The sequence below is a fragment of the Microtus oregoni genome, unplaced genomic scaffold (genome assembly GCF_018167655.1).
Source record: "Microtus oregoni isolate MIOR12 unplaced genomic scaffold, Mior012 000100F_ref0000014, whole genome shotgun sequence".
NCBI classification, from domain to species: Eukaryota; Metazoa; Chordata; class Mammalia; order Rodentia; family Cricetidae; genus Microtus; species Microtus oregoni.
In genome coordinates this window covers 3,492,661-3,512,784 of record NW_024544713.1, presented here as the reverse complement: position 1 = coordinate 3,512,784, position 20,124 = coordinate 3,492,661, and the positions used below count along the sequence as shown (strand labels likewise).

Below are 20,124 nucleotides of genomic sequence, written 5' to 3'. Positions count from 1 at the left end.
ACAAAGATAATTATATTATCATTATAGCTGATAATTTTCTTACATTTTCTGAACTGGACAAATCTAATTCACATTAAATATACAAGGACATGAAGCACCTGAAAAAATATAATCAGCAAATTTTATAATATAAACAACATTCAACTTTATATGTAATTGACAGAGAATATATATTCTGTAAATGACAGAAAAATATATATTCTGTATTACCAAAAAGTCTGAAAAAGCCAATTGCTACTGGGGAAAATATCAGGAAACTCATTAGATTCACCCATCATCAACCATGTTCCCAGGATTAGACTGCTTTACAGCTTAGTCCCACCTAACTTTTGAAGAACATTTCTAATGCCATTTAAACTACTTCACAAAAAAGTTCTGTTTTAAGCCAACAGAACTTTAATAACAAAGCTTCATATAGACAGGGTAAGAAAGAAAAAAAATGACACAACCAGTTGTCTGTTAGTTTAATTAAAAATAAAAAGGATAACCTAAAAATGCAACTTCATTTTGAAATGCAAATCCAACTCTAAGTGCATTATTGGTAAATAAAATAAAGCAAAATAATAAATGATCATTTTACCATGACCAGGTAGCATTTATTTCAGAAATGCATGTTTGGTTTAGTACTAAATACCTAATTTTCTAAAAAATCATATATCAAAAAATTAAAGGAAAAACATAATTTTAATAAAGGATATTGAAAAAACATTGATAAAAAAGAGGAGACATTTCTAAAGGTAATGCTATGTAAAAACAGAAATAGGAGAAATTTCTCAACACATGAATAACTACTTACCAACAATCAACAACAAAATCAAACATGAAACAGTAAAATTATTCATAAAAATTAAAATAGAATAGGCATGTCTGCCATCATCATTACATATCATTGCTGTGGAGAATACAGCTAATGTAATGCTAAAAAGTATAAGCATTAGAAGAAATAAAATGATCTCTCTTTATATGTGAAATTATTGTATATATCAAGAAAATCCAAAAGTTTCCAACAGAATCCAATGTAATCTATAGGATTAAATAAATTCATTGGATAAAAGATAAAAATATAAAATCTATAGATTTCCTTTTTTGATAAAAATAAAAAGTTACATATAAGGAGGAAAAAATGCTCAATTTATTCCAAAATTTGTCAACTGCAAAAATAAATTCCATTAAATATGAATGATCTACAAGAAGAATGTAATGAAAATGATAAAAATATTTCAATAATGAACCAAAACTCTTGCATGTTAAGGAATAATATAACTATTAATATTATTCTTATATGTAAGAATACATAAAATTGATGTAATTCCAATAGGTATCAGATCCTTTTCAAAATATTAATAAAATGCATTGAGTTTTCTTGTCAATAGATGAATGTAGAGGATGAATTAATTATAATAAGGAAGAAAAAAAACAACTATTGAAAGGGAATTTGTTATTCCAGTTTTGAAACTTATGATCAGCCACTATGTTTAAAACTCATTTTCACTCAAAAAATTAAAAAAGTGATCTTTAAAAAAAAAGTAATTTCAAAAAAAAGTAATTTCTACAATTGAATATGTGAAAAAAGTTGTAGTTTATCCATATGTATTTCTATATGGAAAAATTAATTTCAGATAGATAAAAACTGAAATAAAAATTATGAGAAAAACAAAGTGAATATTGGTGTGACTTAGAGATATCTGTCTGAAAAAAAGAAATCAAAAACTCATAAAAGATAATGTTTTAAAATTATAAAATTACTTAAAGTTTTAAAAATTATAAAGTGAACAATATTATCAATAATGTCAAAATTAATCAAGATGTAAAATTCATTAACACATGAAATACAAATGATTACAATGTACTTTCACTGTAGACCTTCCTACTACTTTATATGAAAATATATCAATTGAACAGCTGAAAGAACAAAGGATAAAAATTAGCAAAACACGAAAGAGAAATATCCCAAGTAGAAAAATAAATCTCATTGAGTCAGGTAAACACTAAACAAACTAATCAGGAAAATCATGGAACTTTTTACCAGTCAGCTTTTCAAACATTAAAGACCAGTAAACGCCAACCTTGCAATATTTCTTAAAACTATATATATATATGCCTACATAACACTTCCATAGAAATAAGAGCACCTGAATACAATAAAACAGCAATACAAGTCCAAAGGGAAAGAAATGCTCACCAACAACAGAATGAGAACTTTTTGGCAAATCTGTATTCCTGTGAACACAGTTGTGAGAGGAAGTGTCAGGCTGAGAGGCAGAGATGACTGCGCTATTGATCAGAAGGTCTGTCGTCGGCTGGTGAATCTTACAAAAGCTACATCGAACTTTCTGAGAGTAGGGAAAACATCCTAAGATAAAAACCAAGTTTTCAAACTAATCTGGACGGAGACATGTTGCACAGTTTATCTACTTCTGAATTGTGTCAGTGGATTCAAACACTTTTTATACTTCTTTCTCAGCAACCAATTTAAATTCTCAACAACAAAACAAATAAACAATGAAAGTACTAGCATACACTTGATTCCAAACTGAACAATAGTCAATATAAGAAAGATATAGAGGCACAATAAGATTTACCAACCGTCCTGAACTTTTGACCTCAAAATTGTTCCCAAGACACATAATTTTGAGAACGTCAAATATTTTACCTCCAATAGTTTCCCCAGTTCACTATAAGCTTATGGGGTTTTCACCAAACCATAGACATAAATGTGAATATCGTCGTCAAACTTGATGAAGTAGACAGACGGCTTGGCCACCACCTGATGGATGAAGATGCCAGTTCTCTTGGATCCGTCGTCTTTGGCGTGTTCCACCTGCTTGCCCACAAGACTGTCGAGCACCTCCCCGGGCTCCTGTTCTGCTGTAGGGAAGTAGTAGTTGGAATCTGGGATGATACGCAGGTCACCATCTTTGTAGTCATCCAGCAAGGTGTACATATAGAGGACCGGATCTTTCTCGTAGGTGATGTAAAACCAAGTGTCCATTATGGGAGCGCGTGCCAACACCATGCCCTTCCACTCATCTTTCTTGCCGTGCTCACCTTCGAACACGTGTCCCACTGCTTTCCCAACCAGGGAATCTGCCAGGCGGGAATCAATGCGAGGAGACGGAACTCTCTCGGGAAGAACTTCCAGAGCTAAAACTCTCTTGTCTCTGTGCAGTTCTAGTCCGTACACACTGTCTTTGCCATCATATTTAATTATGTAGAGAGTGGGCTTCACGGAAACCTGCTCGAGCACAGTACCCTTCCATTGCTCCACTGGCTCGTTGCCTTCTTTCCAGCCATGCTGAATGCGGCAGCCAACGATGTTCCTATGAGTGAGGAAAGTGGGCTTACGCCGCTGCTTCTTGTGAGTGTGCCTTTTCTTCATCAGGTAGGCGGACACGCCATCCACCCCAGTAGGAGGCACGGTCGGAGGAGACATGGCTCAAGGCTTAGGTGGCCAAAGCAAAGCTGCCCTTTGCTTATGAAGCTGGCAAACAGTCAACACTGCAGTCGACCCAGTCGGAGAAATTTTTCGCGATCTGAGAGACTATGTCCGTTCTCCCGTCTTCAGATTTTGTCAGCAACAAGCTAACTGACTGGGAACTGAGACAGAGAGTGCCTCTCTCTAGTGCTTTCTCCTCCTTCAGGGAGGGGGTTTTTTGCAGTAGTGATGGCTAGAGAGAGACGGCGGGCTCCGAGGTTCTGTCCGCGCCTGGCACCTTCCCTGACTCCCAAGCCCAAGTCCCAGCCAGAATCCGCCACTTAGCTGTTGTTGTCAATGCTGCGGTGGTTGCAGAACGGCAGCAGAGAAGAAGACGACAGTTAACGTGGACGAGAGATGACAGGGATGGTTGCAGCAACGAAAGTGCAGGCAGTGGCACGTCTCCCAGCAGTTTGCGTGGCCTGGTCTTGGCAGAGCTTGTCAGCTTGGCCAATCTGCGCAGAACCGGGATTTTTGAAGCTCAGGGAATCCTCCTCCTCCTCCTCCTCTGAGCCCGCCCTCTCCTTCCCTCCACCCCTCCCGCTTCCGTCCTGCCTTCCGCTCCGGGGGGGGGCAGCCACACTGACACAGGCACTCGCCTTTACTCTTGCCCCCCCACCCCCCACCCAGACCGGTTCAGTCCCACCAGAGCCAGACAGTCCAGCTCCCCCCTCCCCTGCCGGCTGTCTGCTGCCCAACTGCATACTTCACTGAGGCTCCATCTGCTTTCTATCTTCCAGGAATTCCTCACAAGCAGAAAAAGAAAAAGAAAAAGAAAAAATACTTGGGGTGGGAGAAATTTTATATACAAATCTACAATTTCGTTCACTTTTAGGGATTTGAAACCGGACTGGGGAAAGGCCTTGCAGAGTCCACCATGTTGACTTAAACTCTCCTTTATATTTTCTACCTGATCATTCGCCGTAATGATTTTTACTGTTTTTCTAAATGTAAAGGAAATATGTTGGAATTTGATTTTCTAAAACTCGGTGAAATCAAAAAAATAAAACTAACTTTAATCGCACAAGCTATTGATTTTTACTGTTTTTCTAAATGTAAAGGAAATATGTTGGAATTTGATTTTTTAAAACTCAGTAAAATCAAAAAATAAAACTAACTTTAATCGCGCAAGCTAGGTTTCTCTCTTATTAATATATGCTCTATAATTTTAGACATTTGAGAGCATGTTCTATACTTTTATAGCTTACTTTGTCATTTATATCGTGAGAATTTTTGAAGTTATTCAAGTACCCTGGAAACACGATTTGTTGTTGTTTTGTTTTGTTTGCTGCTTTTTGAGACAGGATTTCTCTGTATGGTCATAGCTGTCCTGGAACTGGCTCTATATACCAAGCTGGCCTCGAACTCAGAGGCCCTCCTGTCTCTGCCTCTCTAGTTCTGGGACTAAAGGCATATGCCACCATGCCTGACTAGTAACACAATTTTTAATAGTTCCATATGTGAACATAAAAAAAAAACACAGCTCTCATCTGAAAACAAATAAAAGATAGTTTCTTCTGGAGTCACATTCTAAGACTACAAATTTAGGTTACCCCAAACTCTGTGTTCCTATGTGGTGACAGTTTCATGAAACTTTTGTTGTTGTTTATTCACTATTATCCTGTGTGTGCACGGTGCAAGTGTGGTGGAAGGGACTGAGGTGGAGCCCATGCCACGTGCACAAGAGGAAATCAGAAGATATAGCAGGGTGTAGTGATTTCTCTCCTTCCACTTTTACTTTCATTCCAGGGATTGAACCCAGGTCCTCAGGCTTATGCCCCAAGTGCCTTTTGAAGCGAATCGCCTTACTCAACTGACCTCATGAAATTTTTATAGCAGCCAAGCAAAGAGAACTATAAATCAAGAAACTTTTAAAATGCATTGGTGGGAGCCTTGGGTAGGCATGTCGCAACAAACCAGAGAGACCTATGCAGGAGGCTTTAGATACTATCTGATAGCATTCCCAGCCTTCGGGTCAGTGGAAGCTGAGGATCTCTGCACACATTCCAAAGAACTTACCTAACGGCCGGAAGAATGTTAGGTCCCTCACAGAGGTGAACCAAAAATGCCCACATGAGCGGGGAAGGTTAAGATAGTTCAAGATAATTGTCTCTGGAACTGCAACAGCTGAACAACTCTGTATTACTCAACTCTTAATCAGCCAGGTACAATGTCCAACGGATGGGTGGCTTTTCCCCCCTGGGAACTTCAGTTAACATAGTTTCTTTTCAATACTTTTTCAATGGCTCATCATTTATTCTAAACAGTCTAAAGCAAAAGAGTAAGAAATATAACTCTCCTTTTTCATATATAGACTGATTGATTGAGCTTTTCTTTACTTTTTTTCTCTTCCTAAAATCCAAAAGTTAGAGTGGTGGTTCTATTCACTTTTTCATACAGCATATTTTGATTGTATTTTCACCCAGTCCAGTCCCTCTCAGATCCTCTCCAACTCCCTACCTACCTAACATTATGCTCTCTCTCTCTCTCTCTCTCTCTCTCTCTATCTCTCTCTCTCTCTCAACATCAAAATAAACAAACAAAAACCAATAAGGAAAAAAAGCACACACACAAATAAAACAACCGATGGAGTCTATTTTATGTTGGCTTGCCCAGAAACAAGGTTTATATACTCAGTGACACTCTACTGGAGAAAACCGATTTTCCCTTTCGCAGCAGATATCAACTGCAAATAACTTTTTGGTTAGGGGTGGGATTTAGTGTCCACCTCCCCTTCTAAGTGCTAAAATTTTTCAGGTCTGAACCTGAGCAGGTCTTGTGTGTGCCGTGATAGTTTTCTGAGTTCTTTGTGTATCAGTACTGCTGTGCCTGGAAGACACAATTTCCTTGAAGTCTTCTACAACCTCTGCCTTGTACAATCTTTCAACCACCTCTCCCAAGAGGTCCCTGGATCTTGGGGGAGGGGTTCGATAAAGCCATCTCCTTTAGGACTCAGTGCTATGAATTCTCTTATTTTGTGCAGATTGTTTAGTTGTGAGTCTCTGTGTTTATTACCATCTATTGCAAGAAAAACTTCTGTGGTGACGGTTAAGCAATATATGTATCTATGGGTGCATTGCTGTGTTCCATCAGCAGAATAATAGTACTGGGTTTTATTTACCATAGGTCCCATGGCCTAACTAGTTTCGGTTCTTGGCCACATTCTGTTGGAGTGGGCCTGAAGAGCATCAAAATTTGATTGGTTACTTCCATAACATTTGTACTGCTACTGCACCAGAATGACTCGCAGGAAAGTTCCTATTTATTGGAAGTCTCAGGGTTTGTAGCTAGGTGGTATTGTTAACTACTTTTCTTCTCTAGTATCATGCAAAGTTTCTTCCAGCACCATGAATGCTAGTCAGTAAGGAAGAAGCTTTTAGTTGGGTACCAGCTTGATTTTTTCCATGTTTAATGACATATGTAAATGCTTTCCTCAGTAATCGCCTATGGTGTTTTGGGGATTCTATGGGATCACTTTGGCCCACAAACTAAACAAGATGTAACTCATCTCTCATACTGGAGGTTTTACTTGGTAGCAAAATATGTCTATTTGGGGCATTTTCTTCCTCATAGTATGGTGAGTCCATTTAAATTTCTTTCATATATGAATATGTTTTAGGAAGCTTCTATAGTACTAGATTTTCCAAAGGCCTTTACTGTTAGTTGTCCCTTCTCCTATCACCTCCCTCACCCTGCCCTCCCATCTTCCTGTCCATTTAATCCTCCTAACTTCCACTTTATAGAAAAATGCTCATCCTCTCAATTCTGTCCCTCTGAGAACCCTAATAAACTCTCTATTAGATTATAATTGGTAAAGATGGGTTATTATTTCTTTTTATTTTTGTAGAGATTTCAAGTGTGTAATTGCTATTAATATGAGATTTCTTCAATTTTTTTTAAGTGTCAGTACTTAGTGCTAGGAACTTGCCTTTGGAAAGCACCTTCTCTGAGTACCGTATGTGTGGATGTGTTGAGTTTTCATTTTCATTCAGTTATAAAAACTTCTGAAAATCTTTCTTGATTTCTGTCATGACTCAGTTTTCATTCAGTATAGAGTTGTGTGTCTTCCACTAGTTTGTAAACTCTCTGCTGTTTCTATTGTTGTTGATACCAAGCTTTAATCCATCGTGGTCTGAAAAGATGTAGGATTTTATTTCAATCTGTGATGACTCACTTTGGTTTTTAATATGTGGTCAATTTTGAAGAAAGTTCCATGGACTGCTGAGAAGAAAGTATATTATTTAGTGTTTGGGTGGAGTGTCTGTTAGGTCCATTTATTTAATGATGTTATTCATCTCCAGCATTTCTGTTTAGTTTTTATCTGGATGACATATCTATTGGAGGGAAGTATGATACTGAAGTCACCCACTATCAGTGTATTAAGACCAATGTTTCATCTTAGCTGTAGTAGTGTTTCTTTTTATGAAGTTGGTTACCATTGTGTTTGGTAAATATTTAGAACTGTAGTATCCTCTTGATGGATTTTTTTACTTTAATGAGTATGTAGTGTCATTGAATATCTCTTCTGATTAGTTTTGGTGTGAAATCTATAATTAAAATGATCGTGTCAGCTTGTCTCTTGGGTCCATTTGCTCAGAATACCTTCATCCATCCATTTACCTTAAGAGGACATATGTCCTTGATAGTGAAATGCATTTCTTGGATGTAGCAGAAAGATGGATTCTGCTTTCTAATATTATCTGCTAGTCTATGTCTTTTTATTGGGGAAATGATGCCATTAATATTGAGAATTATGAGCAATCAGTTTATTGTTTCCTGATATATATATTTTGTTGTGGCAGTGTGTTTTTTCCTCCTCTTTTGATTAAATATTTTACCTTATGTCCTCTCATCCTTATCTCCAGACTGATGTTTTCCTTCTAGTGCCTTCAACAGAGCCGGATTGATTGACAGAAATTCCTTTAGTTTTTTTTTTAATGAAATGTTTTCTTTTTTGGTTGATTGTGATATATAGTTTGGTTCAGTATAGTAGTTTAGCTTGACATCTGTGGTCTCTCAGAGTTTGTAGATGATTCTTTCAGGCCTTCCTGTCTTTTAGAGTCTCCATTGAAATAAGGTGTTGTTCAAATGTGCCTACCCTTATATGTGACTTGGTTTTTTCCCCTTGTAGCATTTAATATCTTTCCTTTGTTTGGTACATTTAGTGTTTTGACTATTATGTGTCATGGGGAGTTTTTCTTTCTTGGTCCTGTTTATTTGGTGTTCTGTACGTTTCTTATACTTTGATAATTATCTCTTTATTTAGACTAAAGAAAATTTCTTTTATTAATTTTAAAAACATGTTTGCTGTTTCTTTGACATTGGTTTCTTCTCATTCCCCTATATCTATTATTCAGAGGTTTGGTATTTTCACAGTGTCCTGGCTTTCCTGGATTATACCCACATTTATACCCAGATTATTTTAGATTTAAATTTTTATTGACTGAGCTATCCATTTCTTCTACCATGTCTGCAAGATTTAGAATTTTCTTTTTCATGTCCATGCTGGTGAGGCTTACCTCTGAGGTTTTTGTTGACATCTTAAAGTGTTCATTTCTAGTTTTATTTCAGTTCTCATTTTCTTAAGTAATTGTATTTCTTCGTTAAATTCTATTTTCATGCCTTGAATTACTTTTATTATTTTATTCAACTATTTTCAGTTTTATAAGTCTTTACTAATTACCTTCTTTAATATTCTTGAACATATCCCTAATTGGTATTTTGAAGGCCTTGATTTGTGCTTCAGCTAAACTGTTTCTCTTAGGGCCTGTTACTATACAGCTGTTTCTAGCAGGCTTTCTTAGACTGCTAGCCCCCAAGTCATGACACAGAGACTTATTATTAGTTATTATTGCTCAGCCTTATCTTATTTTTGTCCCACTAGCAATTATTGATAACGTAATTAAACCTATTTCAACGTCTTGCCTCAGGGAGTTTTGCCTTTCATTCTGCTTTTCTACTTTTCTGCTTCCTCTGCACCTGGCTGGTTGGCACCTGCCTGGCTGGATGGCCCCAGGCATCTCCCTTTCTCCTACATTCTCTTTTCTTAGTCTCTCCTGAGCCTAGATTCTTCCTCATACTTATTCTCTCTTCCTGATAGCCCTGCCTATCCCTCCTCTGCCTACCTACTGGCCATTCAGCTTTTTATTGACCAACCAGCTGACTAAGCCAGGCAAGGGAAAACAAATATAACACATCTTTACATATCTAAAGTAATATTCTGACACAAACAATGTATCACATCTTTACATAGTTAAAGTAATGTTCCACAACAGTTGTTGGCTTCTGGAAGAGGCATTTTGTTTTGGTTCTTCAAGTCTGGGTTTTCCTGCTGGGATTTAGGCATCTGGAGTTATGGCATTTGAAGTGTTTCTGAGTGTAGATATTTGCTCACCTCTTTGTCAGATGGCTGTCCCATTCTTCGGTTGATAGTGCCTATTCAGAGTCCTAGCCAAATGTGGTGGCTGTGGAGTCCCTGATTGAGTTGTTCTGCTGGTTGGTGGTGGTGGTGATGGGGGTCACAAAGAAATGGAGATGAGAAAGCAGAAAAGGCTGTAATGGGCAGATGGGAAGAGCTGGGTGGACCCTATATCTGCTCCAAGAAAGCAAGTTCCAAGTGGATGACGGTGAGCTGGCTAAAGGGGCTCCTGTGAGCAGGCTGCAGCAGGACTAAAGGAAAGTCTTGAGAGACCAGAATGGAGGAAAGGAAGCAGGATGAAGTTTGCCTACTTGAGTCCCAGCTTACTGTCGTTGCTGTGGGTCCCCGGAAGAGAAATGCTGTGGGTAGTTGGGAGTCACAAAGGAAGGGAGGTGGACTTGAAGGAACGCAAGAAAGAGGCAGCAGGGAAGAACTGGAGAGATTTTTCATCCTTTTTAAGAGGCTGGAGGTGGTGGAAGAAAGCTGATTGGGCTTTTTAAAACTGTGTTTTAAAAGAATGTTTAATATCATATGATCAGCTAATGAGATAACAATGCTTAAAAACACATTGAAACAAGATTGTGGCTCCAATTTTACAATGAGAAAACAAACACAGCCACACACACACAACATACACACACACATGGGTGGGGGAGGAGAGTCTATATATACGAGCTCTAAGTTAGAAAGTGAATACATATAAATGAGATGCCATTATACTCCACAAATACTGTGTCTGAAAATAATAACACACCAACTTACATCAAATTCTTTTTGCTTAGAAAAATACTTGGCAGGTAAAAGAAGAAGTCTATTTATTGCACACAAAAAATTCAAAGAAAGTAATTGCTTCTGTCCCCTGGTTGCATCCTTAAAGTAATTCTTGCTTATAACCTCGCATACTGAGATGTTTACATTAAATTTCAATGCTCTTCTCTAAAATTAGGATTCAGGTGTTTAGATTACTCACTTTGTGGATTTTACAAGCCTTAAACTGACTGACATAAATGTTTACTTTTTGTGTTATCCTTAGGTAAATGAATTACTTCAGAAAAGACATATTATGTTGTATTTCAAGTACTTATCACGCAGCGTTATGCTCAATAAGTCTTTGCTAAATGAATGAAGTGCTTTTATATGCATTGCTCCAAATATTCCCCGATGAAATATTCAAGTTCTCTTACGCAGACCGCTGAAATGTGCAGCTCGGGTGGCTGGAAATATCACACGAGACCTTTATGGTTTAAAAACACGCATCCTCGAGCCGGTGGATTCGCTCATCCATTAGTCTGAAGATGCAGAGGAGAACGTGTTAGAGCACAAGGGATCTGAAGTAGCTTCTCATGGACAGAAGATGCAGCACGAATAATAAAAACCCAGAGACGGATATTGGGGCTCAACCTGAAGATCAGAAAAGCAAAACAGCCAAGCCTCTAGAGAGCTCTGGTGTTGCGGGAGGTCCTCCCACTCCTCCAGCCTATCACCGCTGAGGTACCAGCCCATTGGGGCGTGGTTTGAAGTGGCCGCTTTTTTAAAGGGAGAGAAACCACGCCCCAATGGGCTGGTACCTCAGCGGTGATAGGCTGGAGGAGTGGGAGGACCTCCCGCAACACCCTTCCCCCCGTGAAATGTTCAGATGGAAGGAGAGCCAGTTCCTGTCTCATCATGCCTTATATTCCTCTCTGGTGCTGGGATTAAAAGCATGCACCACCACCGCCCGGCCTCTAGGGCTAACTAGTGTGGCTGCTGGGATTAAAGGTATGTGCAACCACTGCCTGACCTGTATGACTGGCTAATGTGGCTGTTTTTGTGCTAGGCAAGCTTTATTTATTAAAATACAAACAAAATATCACTACAAGAAGATGACACTGTGTTAAATTTCCGAATATTAATGTTAGCAATGCTGGACATAGACATATCTTCTATCCCATACCAGGCAGAATCAAGTGTTTCTCTGATCTATGCTAAAGTAATGCCATTGAAACGGTAAGTTTCTCCTCAAAATTCACCTAGATGAAATTGGCTGGTGGTGGCACACGCCTTTAATCACAACACTCAGGCAGCAGAGGCTGGTGAATCTCTGTGAGTTCGAGGCCAGCCTGGCCTACAAGTGCTAGTTCCAGGATAAGCTCCAAAGCTACTACACAGAGAAACCCTGTCTCAAAAACAAAACAAAACAAAACAAAACTCATCTAGGTGGGATGAGGTAGTGCTAATGATAGTTATGCAATAGCTCCTTCCTCCCCCATAATAGCCTGGAAGCAATGGAACTGAAAAGTGGAGTGGGGAAGAGCTAATTCATTTGCATTTTGTTCTCTTATACCTTTGCTGATAGTAAAATCCAGTGAAAAACTGAGTTTTCTTTTTTTAATTGTTTTGAAATTAAGATATAATTATATAATTTTCCCCTTCTGTTTCTTCCCTACAACCTCTCCAATGGAGTCCCTTGTTTCTTCTTTCAATTTTAAAATCTCTTTTCTTTTAATTGGTGTTCATGTATCTATATAAAACATATATATGTGAAATGAATGTAGGTATAAACTGCTCAGTCCATATATTGTTACTTGTATGTATATTATTTCAGGGCTACTGCTCACTTGCTATTGAATAACCAATTGGAAGGCTCTCGTCTGTAGTTCTTCATCTTGGGCTGGGACCCCAAGAGATTTCCCACTTCCATGTTAGCATGTCTATTGGGGTCACTCTTGTTCATGTCTTATTTAGGAAGCCCATGGTAATGAGACTTCAAGGCTTCTCTGAAGAAATCTCATAGCAAACTTTCTGTTCCTCAGGTCTTACAGTCATTCCGCCTCCTTCTTCCAGTATTATCCGTGAGTCTTAGTTCCAGGAGTTGTGCTCCAGATAGACCAGTTGGGTCTGGGCTCCATATGATCACACGGTCTCTGCATTTTGATCTGTTGTGGTTTTCCATAACGTTCTCTGTCTGTTGTAAGGAGAAATTTCTTTGAGGGATGAGACCTATACTTATATCCTAGTATAAGGATGCGTGTTGGTTTAGTAAAGTGGTGGTTGTGGATTCTCCTCCAAGATCCATGTCTTCACTATCCATGGGTTGTTGTCTAGGTTTCCAGTACTAGCCATGATTTCTCTTTTTACTGAGGCGGCCTTAGGTTCAATTAGAAAGCTCTTGTTCCCACCTAAGTATGCATGCCACAATTACACCCTTAGGGTTATTATGCCAGGCTGGGCAATGTTGTGGTTTATAGGTGTCACAGCTGAGTAGGACTATTGCTTGCTTGCTCCCCTCCCTTGGAAGCTTGCACAGCAACTTCTGGCACCATGAAAGCTAGTCCCCAGGGAAGAAGGAGGCTTTAGGTCAGACACAGCTCATAACTTCTGGGCCCTGTGTCCAAAGTACAAAGTACTTGTGTCTTTAGTGATAGGGGCTTAACCATCAACCTCTAGGAGATAACCAAGAACAACAACAAAAGCCTCTAATGTTTGAAAAGTTTCTTGGACAGCATTGAGTAGGAACTCAAAAGGGGCCTTTTTATGACTATTGCTGGGCTTTTAAAAGATAGTCTACTGCTCTTGAGAGGAACATTATCAGTCAAGATGGGAACTTATGTGTATTATATGAAATTTCATATAAATAGATAACATGTTTCCTTAGGACTTTAAGACATTGTTACTGTTATTTTGCCTTCCTCATTCCTTCTCTTTCATTCTTTATCTCCCACCCTTTTCCCCATTTCCTCCTTCAAATCATGTATAATCTGCAATTTCCAACTCTATCCCTCCCTCCACCATGAATGACTTTTAATTTCTTATTTTCTGTGCTTACTTCAGGTTTTATACTCACATTTGAAATTTTGGAACTGAAAACCACAGATGAGAGTGGACATGAGATGTTTGTCTTTCTGGTCCATGCTACTTCCTCTATGAATAAAATCTTTGCTAGTTCCATTCATGTACTTGCAAAGTTCATGATCTCATTTTTCTTTATAGCTGAATAGTATCCTGTAATGTATATGTACCAATTTAATTATCCATTTGCCACTAAAAAGATGTTTAGATAGTTTCTGTTTCCTAGCTATTGATTATGGGTAGAGCACCAAAGGACATGGCTAAGCAAGTATCTGTGAATAGGATGTCCTTTGGCCACATACCAAGGAGGAGTCTAGTTGCATCATATTTTAGACTTATTTTTAGCTTTTTCAAGCTTTTCAACACTCATTTACAGAGTGGATGGACCAATTTGCACACTTATCAACAATGAATAAGGGTTCCCTTTCCCCTGCATCCTCTCTTGTTTTTAATCATTGCCATTCTGACTGGGGTAAGATGAAATTGCAAAGTTGGAGTGATTTGAATTTCTTTAATTGTTAGGTATAATGGATATTTTTTGAGATATTTATTAACCATTTTTTCTTCTTTTGAGAACTCTTTTAGATCCAATGGTTCTTTTGTTTATTGAGGTTTTTAATATCTAGAGTATTAAGGCTCTGTGAGATGTATCTCCGACCAAAATTCTCTCCCACTTTTTTGATTTTCTCTTCATTCAACTGATTATTTCTTTGGCTGTGCAGACACTTTTTAATTTCAGGAAATACCACCTATCAATTGTTGGCCTCAATTACTTGGGAAATGGGGTCCTATTCAGGTCTTTCCTACATATATATCCCATATAGCATTGCTTACTGAGATCTTCTAACAGTTTTGATGTTTCATGTTTCACATTTAAGCCTTTGATCCACTTGGAGTTAGTTTTTTATGCAAAATGCAAGGAGATAGATACGAATCTAAGTTTGGTCTTCTACATGTGAACATCTGTTTTTTTCCATCATCATGTGTTTAAAGTAATGTTTTTTATCATATTTGTGGAATATTAGATGCCTATAGTTATGTACATTCAAGTCTATGATTTTGTTCTACAGGTTCAAATACATAACTATTTTTGTACCAATACCATATTGTTTTAAAATATTACTATGGCCCTGTGATATGTCTTGAGATCTGGAATGATAATCCTTCTAACGTAGTTCATTTTTCTTAGGATTATTTTGGATATCTGGTGTCTTCTGTGATTACATATGCACCTTAGAAAATATTTTTCTATTTCTGTGAAAAATGATATGGGGATTTTGATTGGGATTGCACTGAATCTGAGAATAGCTTTTTCTAGAATGGTCATTGTTGCTGTTGTTTATAATACTAATTCTACCATCTATGAACATGAGAAGTCTTTTCATTTTCTAGGTCTTTTTCAATCTTTTTCCCCAGATATTTAATTTTTTAATTGTATAAGCCTTTCACCTCCTTAAAATTCCTAAAGATTTTATTTCCTTTGAAGCTATTGGTTTAATATTCACCATATGCTTGTTGGAGGTCTATAGAAAGATATTAATTTTTACAGCTTGATTCTGCATCCCAGCTACATTGTTGAAAACATTCATAGTTTCTAGATGTTTTCTGGAAGAATTTTTGGTATCTCTATTGTTTAATTTCATATCACCTGCAAATAGAGATAGTCTGACTTCTTTTCCTGTCTATACTCCATTAATTTCCTTTTCTTACTTTATTGCTCCAGCTAGTACTTTAAGCACAATAAGGAAAAGAAGTGGGGGCGGTAGATAGCCCCATTTCCCTCTTGATTTCAGTAGGATTGCTTTAAATTTTTCTTCATTTGGGATGATCTCAACTGTGGTCTGTTGAGGCATGTTTCTCTTAGTCTTACTCTCTCTAGGACTTTTTTCATGAAGGAATATTTGATTTTGTGAAGTTTTTTTCTTCTGCTCTATTGAGATGATTGCGTGATTTTTTTTAAAAAAAAGTCCTTTTATGTGATTTATTACATCTATTTACTTGTATATGTTGAACCATGACCACACCTCAGGAATAAAGCTAACTTGGTCATGGTGGTTAATCTTTGTTAAGTATGTATTTGCTTTTTGAGCATTTGATTGTACATTTTTGGAACTATGTTCACGAAGGATACTGGCCTTTAGTTTCTTTTTTTCTGTATGTTTTTACATGGATTTGACATTCAAGTGATATTGACTTCATAGAAGAAGTTTGGGAGTTCTATTTCTTTTTTCTTCCTTCCTTCCTTCCTTCTTTTCTTTTTTCTTTCTGTTTAAAAAGGATTATCTATAGACCTTTGTAAGAATTTTTCTCTGAATTTATCTGATTCTTGGATTTTATTTTAGTTGGAGGGCTTTTATTGCTGTTTCAATTTCCTCATTTGTTATGAGTCTGATTGGGTTGTTGATCTTTTCTTGGTTTAATATTAGTGGTTTGGCTAACTCGAGGAATTCATCCATTTCCTTTAGATTTTCCAACTTAATGGAGTACTGGTTTTTAAAGTATTCCATTAATATTCCAAATTTCTTTGGTGTCTGTTGTAACGTTTCCCTTTTCATTGCTGACTCCATTAACTTGTATCCTGTACTTGTATACTCTTTGCGTTCTTTGGGGGACCCGCCACCAGCTACCAAATAAATCACAGGAAAGTTTATTCTTTCTTATGAATGCCCAGTCTTAGTTTGGCTTATTTATAGCAGCTTTTTTTTTTAACTTAAATTATCCCATCTAGTTTTTGCATCTGGGCTTTTACCTTTTTCTATTTCTGTATATCCTTCCTTTCTTTTTTTTTAATTTTAATTTTTAATTTTACATAACAGTTTCCCCTCCCTCTTCTCCTCCCATCCCCTCCTACCACCTCCTTTCTAACCCCTCTCCCCACTCTTGCCCACATCCAATCCAGTCCTTAGAAAGGGTAAGACCTTGGGAGGTCAGTCCAGTGCTCCAGTGTGGGTCTCTGTCTCTTATCTCCATCCATCACCAGATGAAGGTTCTATGATGATATGCAAGATATTCATCAGTATTGCTCAAGGATAGGGTCATTTCAGGGTCCCAATGAGGAGCAGAAGGAGGGAGAACATGAGCAAGGAAGTCGGGAGCATGAGGGGTGCACCCACCCACTGAGACAGTGGAGCTGATCTACTGGGAGCTCACCAAGGCCAGCTGGATTGTGACTGAAAAAGCATGGGATAAAACTGGACTCTCTGAACATGGCGAACAATGAGGGCTGATGAGACGCAAAGGACAATGGCACAGGGGTTTGATCCTACGTAATGTGATGGCTTTGTGGGAGCCTAGCCAGTTTGGATGTTCACCTTCCTAGATATGGACGGAGGTGGGAGGTCCTAGGTCTTACCACAGGACAGAAAACCCTGACTGCTCTTTGGACTGGAGAGGGAGGGGGAAAGGAGTGGGGGGAAAGGGAGAAGGGTGGGAGGAGGGGGCGTAGGGTGGGAGGAGGGGGAAGGAAATGGGAGGCTGGGAGGAGGTGGAAACTTGTTTTTTTTTCTCCTTTTCTCAATAAAAAATAAATAAATAAATAAATAAAAAGTTACAAAATTAAAAAAAAAAAGAAAGGGTAAGACCTCCCATAGGGGCTCAACAAACTCTGTTAGACCAAGGTTAGGCAAGGACCCAGCTTCTCCCCTCTGCATCAATGCTGAGAAAGGCATCCCATCATTGGGAAGGGGTTCCAAAAAGCCAGCTCATGTCCCAAGGACAGATCTTGGTCCCTCTACTAGGGGCCCCGCAAACAGACCAAGCCACACAACTGTCACTCACATGCAGAGCGACTAGGTTGGTTCCATGAAAGCTCCCTAGCTGTTGGTACAGAGTCTGTGAGTTCCCATGAGCTCAGGCCAGCTGTCTCTATGGGTTTCCCCATTTGATGTTGAACCTCCACTTTCTCATGTAAGCCTTCCTCTCTCTCTTTGACTGGATTCTCTTGGAGCTCTTAGCCCAGTGCATTATTTCTTACTCCATATCTGTAGCTGTGTGGCTGGCCCCAGGTGGCCTTCTCCTTCCTCTTATGCTCCTTGATTTTGTTCTTTCCAGATTTCTTCTTTTATTTATTCTCTCTGCCTGTCAGTCCCACCTATCTTTTTATTCTGCCTTGCTATTGGCCATCCAGCTCTTTATTAGACCTATCAGATGTTTTAGACAGTGAAAGTAGCACAACTTTACAGAATTAAGCAAATTCAACATAAGAGAATGAAATACATCTTTGCATCATTAAACAAATTTTCCACAGCATAAACAAATATAGCACATCTTAAACTAATATTCTACAACGGAATTTTCACTTACTTTCTTCCAGTTTGTTGAGCCAAGTGTCTATTGATCTTGATGATTTACTCAGAGGACCAGCTTTTAGATTCATTGACTTGGATTTTTTCTATTTAAATAATTTATGCTCTGTCTGATTTTTCTTATCTCTTGCCATCAACTGTGTGTGGGATTATTTTATGTTTGATTTTTCAAATTTTTGAGTTGCATCATTAAGTCTCTATTTGTGATAATTCTAATCTTTTTTATTGTTTTTTATTGAGCTATACATTTTTCTCTGTTCCCCTCCTTTCTTCTCCCCTTCTTTTCTCTCCCCTCCCTATTAACCCTCTTCCAAAGTCCCTATGCTCCCAATTTACTTTGGAGAGCTTGTCTTTTTCTACTTCCCATGTAGATTAGATCCATATGTCTCTCTCTCTTAAGGTCCTCTTTGCTGTCTAGGTTTTCTGGGATTATGAATTGTAGGCTGGTTTTCTTTGCTTTATGTCAACAAACCACTTATGAGTGAGTACATATGATATTTGTCTTTCTGGGTCTGGGTTACCTCACTCAATATAATGTTTTCTAGCTCCATCCATTTGCCTGCAAATTTCAAGATGCCATTATTTTTTCTGCTGTGTAGTACTCCATTGTGTAAATGTATCACATTTTCCTTATCCATTCTTCGGTTGTTGAGGGGCATATAGGTTGTTTCCAGGTTCTGATTATGACAAACAATGCTGCTATGAACATAGTTGAGCACCTGCACTTGTGGTACAACTGGGCATCCTTTGGGTATATACCCAAAAGTGGAATTGCTGGGTCTTAAGGAAGGTTGCTTCCTAATTTTCTAAGAAATCAGCATACTGATATCCAAAGGGATTGTATCAGTTTGCACTTCCACCAGCAATGCAAGAGAGTTCCCTTTACCCCACATCCTCTCTAGCATAAATTGTCATCAATGTTTTTTTTTATTTTTTTTAATTTATTTATTTATTAAAGATTTCTGTCTCCTCCCCGCCACCGCCTCCCATTTCCCTCCCCCTCCACTAATTAAGTCCCCCTCCCCAGCCCGAAAAGCAATCAGGGTTCCCTGTCCTGTGGGAAGTCCAAGGAACCCCCACCTCCATCCAGGTCTAGTAAGTTGAGCATCCAAACTGCCTAGGCTCCCACAACGCCAGTGCGTGCAGTAGGATCAGAAACCCATGTTTTTTGATCTTGGCCATTCTTACAGGTGTAAGATTGAATCTCAGAGTTGTTTTGATTTGTATTTCTCTGATGGCTAAGGATGTTGAGCATTTCCTAAGTGTCTTTCAGCCATTTTAGATTCCTCTGTTGTGAGTTCTCTGTTTAGGTCTGTACTCCATTTTTTATTGGATTATTTGTTCTTTTGAATACCAATTTCTTGAGTTCTTTTTATATTTTGGAGATCAATCCTCTGTCCAATGTGGGGTTGGTGACTGTATACTATGAATATGTTTTATTACTATTGGTTAAAGAAGAAGCTGCTTTGGCCTATGGCAGGGCAGAATATAGGCAGATAAGAAAATTAAAAACTGGATATAGGGAGAAAGAGGGTGGAGTTTGGCAGATGCCATGTAGCTGCCGAAGGAGAAAGATGTCAGAAACAATGAAGAAAGCCTCAAGAAATAATGAAGGGCTACGTTGATAATCTATAGTATTTGGGCAATCATTGGGAATATCCTGACTGTCTTAGGGTTTCTATTGATGTGAAGTGACACTATGACCACAGCAACTCTTATAAAGGAAAAACGTTTAATTGGGGTGACTTACATCTTCAGAGGGTTAGTCCATTATCATCATGGTGGGATACTGTTTAAGGCAAGCAGACATGGTGCTGGAGAAGTAGCCAAGTGTCTTACATCTTGGCTTGCAGGCAACAGAAAGTGGTCTGTGTCACTAGTGTAACGAGTATAGGAGACCTCAAAGCCTACCCCCACAGTGACAAACTTCCTCCTACAAGGCCACAAATTCTAATAGTACCACTCCCTTTGGGGACCATTTTGTTTCAAACCACCACAACTAGATTGTTTCTTTAGCAGTACAGCAGCTTTTTAGTTGTATGAGGTCCCATGTGTCTATTGTTGCCCTTAATTTCTTTGCAAATAAAGTCCTGCACCCA

At 38.3% G+C, this 20,124-nt stretch overlaps 1 protein-coding gene across 1 annotated transcript; it reads right to left on the bottom strand.

The window, feature by feature from the left end:
• Positions 1 to 2,657: 2,657 nt before the first annotated feature.
• LOC121443142 (spindlin-4) lies at positions 2,658 to 3,687 on the bottom strand. The gene has a single exon (XM_041644821.1). The coding sequence runs from the start codon at positions 3,431 to 3,433 to the stop codon at positions 2,684 to 2,686; it is 750 nt and encodes a 249-aa protein (XP_041500755.1). The 5' UTR covers positions 3,434 to 3,687; the 3' UTR covers positions 2,658 to 2,683.
• Between the last annotated feature and the right edge of the window lie 16,437 nt (positions 3,688 to 20,124).

Coding starts and splice junctions, on each gene's coding strand:
- LOC121443142 (XM_041644821.1), bottom strand. CDS start 3,433: ATGTCTCCTCCGACCGTGCCTCCTACTGGGGTGGATGGCGTGTCCGCC.